An 8,064-nucleotide genomic window follows, 5' to 3' on the forward strand; every position below is an offset into this window, starting at 1 on the left:
TGAATTTTATTGGTTGTTATAACAACAACTAAAAGGGCTAGTTTTAGTAGTTTTTCTTTCGTTTCTTTTGCAAATATGTGAATACAGAAACAGTACAAGGAGTAAAACACACTCACTTTCACTTCAAGCTTTATTTCTTCAAAATAGGATACTTGAATTTTCTACAATAAAAAAAAACCCATAGGCCTGCATCGTTTATTGTTTTAGTTTTTAAAAATTGGGCAAAAACTATATTATTTTTTCCTTATTTACAAAAATTTCACATTTTATTTTGTCATAGAGTGTAAAAATATCAGTAAATGTTAAAAACCATTAGATATTTTTAGTTTTATGAAGTCACCCCTACTGAGCGCCCTCCAACAAACATAAAGTGGGCCGTGGGCCACCAGTTGAGAAGCCCAGTTGTAGCAGGTATTGTGGCTCCGGACACTTTTAGTTTAGTGAAAAAAGAAGTAAAAATGGCTCTTTTGAGCGTAAAGGTTGCATACCCCTGGTCCAGTGTGTCATGCAGGGGGTGTGACATGTTGTTCAGGACCTGGAGCAGTTTCCTCAGCATCCTCTGCTCAGACACCTCTGTCAGAGACTGCAGCTCCACTCCCAGAACTGAACCAGCTCTCCTCATGGGTTTATCAAGTCTGTTGGCATCGTCTTTCTTCACCCTGCTGCACCTGCACACCTCAGCGTACAAGAAGACGCTGGAGACCACCGAGTGGTAAAACATCTGCAGCATGGTCCTGCAGATGTTAAAGAACCTGAATCTCCTCAGAAGAAGAGGGCGACTCTGTCCTTTCTTGTAGTGGACGCTGGTGTTAGCTGTCCAGTCCAGTTTATTGTCTGGGTGGACCCCCAGGTACTTGTAGAAGTCCACATTGTCCACCTTAGTACCCTTGATGTTGATAGGGTTGGAGGGGGTTGATCTTCTTCCTGTAGTCCACCTGCAGCTCTTTACTTTTTCCAACAGCTGAAGGTGTGAGTGAGGGGTGTGAAGTGGTTGAGGGGTGGGCAGTGTTCACAACATCAAACCTGTTGAAGAACTGGTTTAACTTGTTGGCCTCCTGTTGGCCTCCTCCCATCACTTCTGCAGTTTTCTGACCAGTGATGCTTCTCATCCTGTTCCAGACCTCCCTGGTGTTGTTTTGAGGCAGCTTGCTCTGCAGCTTCCTCCTGTACTCCTCCTTACCCTCCCTGCTCTTGTCCCTCACCTCAGTTTGCATTCCCCTCATCTCCTCTCTGTCCCACCTCTTGAAGGCAGCTTTCTTCTTCTTCTGCTGCCTTAAAATCCTTGGTGATCCATGGCTTATTGTTGGGAAAGCAGCTCACTGTTTTGGGGATATTATCCGTGCAGAAGTTAAGATAATCTGTAACACGGTCCGTGAGTGTGTGAATGTCCTGTCCATGTGCGTCACAGAAAACATCCCAGTCAGTTGCCTCAAAGCAGCTGTGTGTGTATGATTAGTAAAGAGTCTCAAGGCATCCATCCATCCATCCATCCATCCATCCATCCATCCATCCATCCATCCATCCATCCATTATCTTTTACCTGCTTCTTCCATTTTGGGTCATGGGGGTCACTGGTGCCCCTGTCCAGCAATCAATGTGCGAGGGGGACACCCTGGACGGGTCTCCAGTCCATCACAGGACCACATGACAAACAACCATTCACTCTCTCACTCACACCTAGGGACAATTTAGAGTTACCAATCAGCCAAACATGCATGTTTTTGGTCTGTGGAAGGAAACTGGAGTACCCGGAGAAAACCCACGCATGCACGGCGAGAACATGCAAACTCCACCCAGAAAGGCCCCTGGACCAGGATTTGAACCAGGGACCTGCTTGCTGAGAGGCAGCAGCTCTACCAGTTGCGACACCGGGCTGCCCCAGTCTCAAGGCAGTGTCACAAAAGTCAAAACTGAGCAAATTTTAGTTCCATCTCTCACATTCTGTAATAAACCAGATAAGACAGTTTGAAGAAGTATTTATTTACAGGAGTTCAAGTTCAAAACTGAATGGTTTCAAATTAAACTACAAGAATATATCCTTATAAAAATGTAATTCTGTGTAAGAACAACAAAACTATTTAAATGAGTTGAAAACTTGTTTCAGTAAAGCCAAACGTCAACTCAGACAACGCATTTCCCACGTTCTACAAATCACTCGTTAGATGCAGTTAATAGCATAAGTATCGGCACAGTGTGGTTCTGGATAAAGCACAAAACAAAAAGAACAGTAGCTGTCTCAATACTTACGATACAAACTCCATAATGTGCAGCGTAGTAATAATGCAGCCAAAACTATGTTTGTCTGAGGTTGATTCACTTCCACTGCAAGCTGCTGGTGCTGGCGTTTCCATGATGAACATCTGTCTGTTGTTTCAGTGCAGTGGTCATTATGAAGGCAAATCATACGTAGTGTTTGTCTTTTCACTTTATGAACTATTGTATGCAGCAATTCTAGAGTCAGTACAACCGACTCTGAAATTTTACAAGAGAGAAAATATGTAAAAGTATCACCAGCAAAGCATGTTTTAATTGAAGATGTATCTGAGCTGCGTTGTAGGCCTCCTTCACACTGCATGAAAATCCTGCTACACTTTTCAGAATCAGAATCTGTCGAGACAGCACATTTGAAACCTCCGTTGTGAACGCAAGCCTGGTCCTTCTTAATAATCACCAAGTATTGTTGTGCTTTTTGTCTCCCTGAGAAGTTTAATACAATAGTGTAAAATATTTCTGACGGATCATACAAACCTTTGATGCTCAAGTTTATTTCTTTAAAACGAACGTCGTACTGGTTCCGCCTTAAATAATCACTAATTAAATCGCGTCACAAAGTTGTCTTTGTTCTGCTCTAAAACGACTTCCTACAAGCTCTGGAGCTGTTCATGAGAGCAGATTTAAATTAGCATAACATTTTGAAACAATCAATTTCACCCTGATCCCAAGTCAGATCTCATTTTCTCTCTGAGATTTAAAGACCAGAGGTAAATATTTTGCAGAGAAATGTTCTAATGAGAGCTACACTTTAATGAAATCAAACCTAAATCTAAAAATAACTAATAAGAGTAAATGCAAACAGGTTTAGCATTTTTTCTTTTTTTGACTGAAACATCATTGAACTGAACCCACAGCCGCTTGAAAACGTCTCCAGGTGGTTTCATTCCGGCTCGCTACTTGATGAAGCTGTAGACGAACGAACCAAGGACGATGGTCAAAATCACGCAGCAGCAGAGTATCATCATTTGTTTCTAGAGAACAAGGAACGGGTTGGGGTTAGAGAAAAAGAAGAGAGATGACTACATTCCCCTTTAAACCTAAAGCCGAATAAAATCACGTTTTATAACAACTATACCAAGAACGTGTGACTTTAAACAGCAACAGGAAACGCCAAGATAGCAGTTACTTTCTTCAAACAAAGGCCTCAGCTATTTCTTTTTATTATTATTATTATTATTATTATTATTATTATTATTGTTATTATTATTATTATTGTTATTGTCTTTCAGTTTTTTTTTGGTCTAACAATTTTAATTTGTAAATGTAACTTAAGGTCGAACACTATTGTCCTTCTTGGATCCAATACCCAGAGGTGTGGAGAGACACAAGATTTAGACTTGAGTCACAGTTTTAATGTGTTTACATGTCAGTGGATGAAAATCATCAAAAATTGTTGGGACTTGCCTCAGATTTTATCCCCAGTAACTCAAGCTTGAGCTTTTTAATCTGTCTGGAGTTACAGTGATGCCGGTCTGTTGTTGTGAAAAGGCAAGGCTCTTTTTGTAGGTCAGTCTACATTCAGACCCTCAACTTTGGTCTCAAAATGTATTTACTGATGGAAAGAACAAGGTCACGGATACAAGCAGTTGAAATTAATTTTCATAGCAAAGTGGCTGGACTCTTACTTAGAGACAGAGTGAGATATTCAGTTATCTGGGAGACACTCAGAGTGGAGCTACTGCTCCTCCACATCGAGAGGAGCCAGTTAAGGTGGTTCAGGCATATTGGTCAGGATGTCCCTGGATTCCTTCCTAAGAAAGTTTTCTGGGCTTGTCCAACAGGGAGGCGACCTTGTCGAAGACATTATCTCCCAGAACTACTGGAAGAGGTGGCTGTGGAAAAGATGTATGGACCTCCATCCTGGAAAGATGGATGGATTGATGAATGATGGATTGATGAATGATGGACTGATGAATGATGGATTGATGAAAGGAAACAATAAAGAGAGAGAATTTTTTTTTAAAAAAGCCTCTGTTTTAGTGTATAATTTGTATAATTTGTATATGCTGTAAATGATATTATAGTAGAAAGAGCTTTTTTTGCTCCGTGTTTGTGATAAAGATGTGAACTGAAGTAAAACTGTCTCAGAGATAAGATAAGATAAGATAAGATAAGATAAGATAAGATAAGATAAGACTCAAAACTGCATTGTGTTGGAAAGGTCATAACACAGACCTTTATAGACATCTGCTGGCTGACATGATGCAGAGAAGGAAGGTAGATGTTTTATGTGTTCAAGAGACCAAGTGGAAGGGCAGCAAGGCTCGCAGCATTGGAGCAGGGTTCAAACTGTTTAACCATGGTGTGGATAGAAAGAGAAATGGAGTAGGGTGGTCCTGAAGGAGGAGTTGTCAAAGAATGTAGTAGAGGTGAAGAGAGTGTCAGGGTGATGTGTCTGAAGTTGAACATCTGATGTTGTCAGCACTTATGTTCTGAGACAGACAAATTTTGGAAGGCTCAATGAAGGGACAGAGAAAATTCAGAGAGAGGAGAGAGTGGTGGTCAGAGCAGACCTGAATGGGCTTGCTGGTGAAGGAAATCGAGGGGATGAGGAAGTGATGGGTAGGTTTGGTGTCAAGGAAAGAAATCTTCTGGTTTCTTTCATTGACAGGAAACGAAAGAAGGACAGATGGTGTTGGATTTTGCCAAGAGAATGAAAATGGTTGTGGTCAACACTCATTTCTAAAAGAGGGATAAATATGTGTCTCTGTGATGGACTTGCCTGTCCAGGGTGTACCCCGCCCCTCGTACAATGATTGCCAGACATGGGCACCGGCGGCCCCCGTGACTCAAAATGGAAGAAGTGAGTAAAAGATGATGGATGGATGGAGAAATATAGGGTGAGCAGAGGAGCAAAGGTCACAAAGGTACAGGACTTCAAGTACTTAGGGTTGATGATCCAAGAAAAGTGTGTTCAAGAGGTAAAGAAGAGAGTCCAGGCAGGATGGAGTGGAAGGAGAAAAGTTTCAAATATGATTTGTAACATCAGTGGCAGTAAAGGAAAAAAAAAGTTTAAAAGACAGTAATGAGTCCAACTATGTTGCATGGTCTGGAGACAGAGACATGGACAAAAAGACAGGAGACAGAACTGGAAGTGTCAGAAATGAAGATGTTGAGGTTCTCCTTAGGAGAGACAAGGATGGAGAAGATAAGGAATGAGATCATCAGAGGTACAGCACAGGTTGAACAACTGGGAGATAAAGTTAGAGAGGACACACTGAGATGGTTTGGACATGTCCAGGAAAAAGACACTGAGAAGATACATGGATGCAGTTAGAGAGGACATGGAGGTAGTTGGAGTGAGGACAGAGGATGCAGAGGACGGTGATGGTGGAGGATGAGTCACTGTGGAGACCCTGAAGAGGGAAAAGCTGAACAAACAAAAAGAATGTCTACATTATTTACAGGACACTTTTAAAGTATTCTTGGAGAGGACAATGTCTGGCTTAAGAAAATTGGGGGCGTCGTGTCTACTTTTTTGTGGATGATGTGGTTCTGTTGGGATCTTTAAGCCATGACAATCACTGAAAGCATGAGGTGGCTGCGTTAATAGTCACCTGTTGGAGGACATGCATCAGGGCATTGCTATGGTTCGTCTTGGTTCTAGGCTGAGCTCAGTCTAACAGACACGGTTGAAGCTCCGTGCAGCTGGCATGGCACAGCTCAGGAACGTCACTGTTGGGTCAGTACGATCCCCCAAAACACACTTCTGCGCAAGTCCTCTTGTGGTAATGTCCTCCTGCAGCAACAAAGCTGCCATTGTTCCACAATTACACAACTTTACGCAGCTGGACTTGTTGTTTTAGACTAATGGAGGACAAATTGACCTAATTTCATCAAATGAATAGTTTGTATTTGTGAATATTTTTATTTTATCATGTTTTTTTTGTGTGTGTTTCCTCCTAGAAAGGGACCTGCCCCCTGCTCGCCTTCATTCTGGGCCTGACATTGTGCTCTGAGATGACTTCTGATGTGACTTGGTAAATGGTAAATGGAGCTTACTTCTATAGCGCCTTCCAGCCCCCTATGAGGGGCCCCAAGGCGCTTTACAGTACCAGCCATCCACCCATTCACACGCACATTCATACACCGGTGGCGGTAGGCTGCCATGCAAGGCGCCATCCAGTCCCACCGGGAGCAACTCGGGGTTAAGTGTCTTGCCCAGGGACACAACGGCACATGGTGTGGGAAGTCGGGATTCGAACCTCCAACCTTCCGATCAGAGGTCGGCTGCCACTACCACTGCACCACGGCCGCCCGACTTGGTGCTATATAAATAAAGTGAACTGAATGGAATTATTGTCTGCACCTTATCCACCATGGGAGTTGTTCAACGTTAATCAGCTGATCAGACACTGGTTATTTTCTCAGAGAGAATGGAAGTGCCCTTTAGACAATTAGCACACATTTTATGAGCCTCAGCTGACTGCATGCCTCACACACTGGTGTGTTTGTAAGAATATAAGAAACTTTACAGTTTACATTGGAGTTAGGTTGTTGTCACCATTTGATTATTTTTGAGGCTAGATGTTGTGTTGTATGAGGTTAAATGGGGTTCAACTTACTCATTCGAATTAAAACAAAAAATGCCTTAACTCGTGGAAAATGTGTTCAGTAAATTTTAATTTAAGTGTGGACTGATAAAGTCTGTGAGGAGATGAGCACATTCTCATGGCAGGTCAGAAGTGTGGGTATAGTTACACACACTTTCATGCAACATTTGATTTGATACAACCTGGTGTGTGTGTGGAACCTGGCGTAAGCCACGCTGCTGTGTGTACGCACCATTCATACAAGAGGCCCCAGGTTACCAGAGTGTGCTTACGACTCGTTTCAACACTCTGCACTCTCCAGTCATCTTATTGTTCTAAATTCTAATGCTTTTACAAGATTGAAGTAAGGCTTGAGAGTGGTCCAACTCACCCTGCGCGCCTCCTGCTGGAATTTGGCAGCCTTCTTGGTGTCAGCCACTGCCCTCTCTACGAAACCCACTGACTGGTCCATGTTGCTTTCAATTCTGTCTATCATGCCACCCTGTTCACACGAAGAAGAACAAATGAAGAACAAATGGCACACGTGTTTTTGAAACTAAGCGGATTTACAACAGTAATTAAAATAATATTAACCAACTTCATAGTGTAGTAGGATCAAACAATTTGATTGTGACCATTAGTATTGTCTAAACAAATTCCTAATATGAAAGAAAAAACACTAATTGGCCTTTAGACTGAAGGTGAGGCACAGAATCAGAAGCTTGGAACGAACCACATGACATTTAAACCCATAAAAACGTGACTCTTTACTACACTGATTGTGATGATGTCATGAGTAGAAGAGCTCCTCAACACATAGACTTTTCACAATTTTTCTTACATTTGCATCTTTTTAAAAAATACTGCTACGGTATACAATAAGTTCTGACATATTTGTACCATGTCTTTTTATCATTTACTTTTCTCTGGGTTTTTCTTATTTATCAGTGAATTGGGGATTTTTTCAAATGGCAACGTTGTGCAGGTATGGAACAATGTTACAAATGCCTAATTTCCATAGGTCCTGCTTGGGTCGACCCCTAATGGGCCTTATTGGGCCGGTACAGGTCAGACCGTTTCCTTTTCCGTTTCCACAGAGCCCCTTTATGCTTTCAGTACCGGCTCCAGTGGGCGAGGTTCAAACTGACGTCACGTGCCTCTCATCAGCTGGTGGCGGTGAGATGCTGAAACAGGTGTCAGTACAGGGTGAGAATTTAACATATATATATATATATATATATATATATATATATATATA

The 8,064-nt window shown here is 42.0% G+C and overlaps 1 protein-coding gene across 1 annotated transcript in view; it reads right to left on the reverse strand.

Moving 5' to 3' along the window:
• Positions 1 to 7,115: 7,115 nt before the first annotated feature.
• The window catches only part of LOC119423225 (syntaxin-3), a 41,608-nt gene continuing 40,659 nt past the window's right edge, over positions 7,116 to 8,064 (reverse strand). The window contains exon 9 of the mRNA XM_037690631.1: positions 7,116 to 7,308. Coding sequence (XP_037546559.1) covers positions 7,129 to 7,308 — 180 coding nt within the window. The 3' untranslated portion in view covers positions 7,116 to 7,128. The remainder of the gene's footprint in view (positions 7,309 to 8,064) is intronic.

The sequence above is a fragment of the Nematolebias whitei genome, chromosome 16 (genome assembly GCF_014905685.2).
Source record: "Nematolebias whitei isolate Nwh7 chromosome 16, NemWhi1, whole genome shotgun sequence".
Taxonomy (NCBI): domain Eukaryota; kingdom Metazoa; phylum Chordata; class Actinopteri; order Cyprinodontiformes; family Rivulidae; genus Nematolebias; species Nematolebias whitei.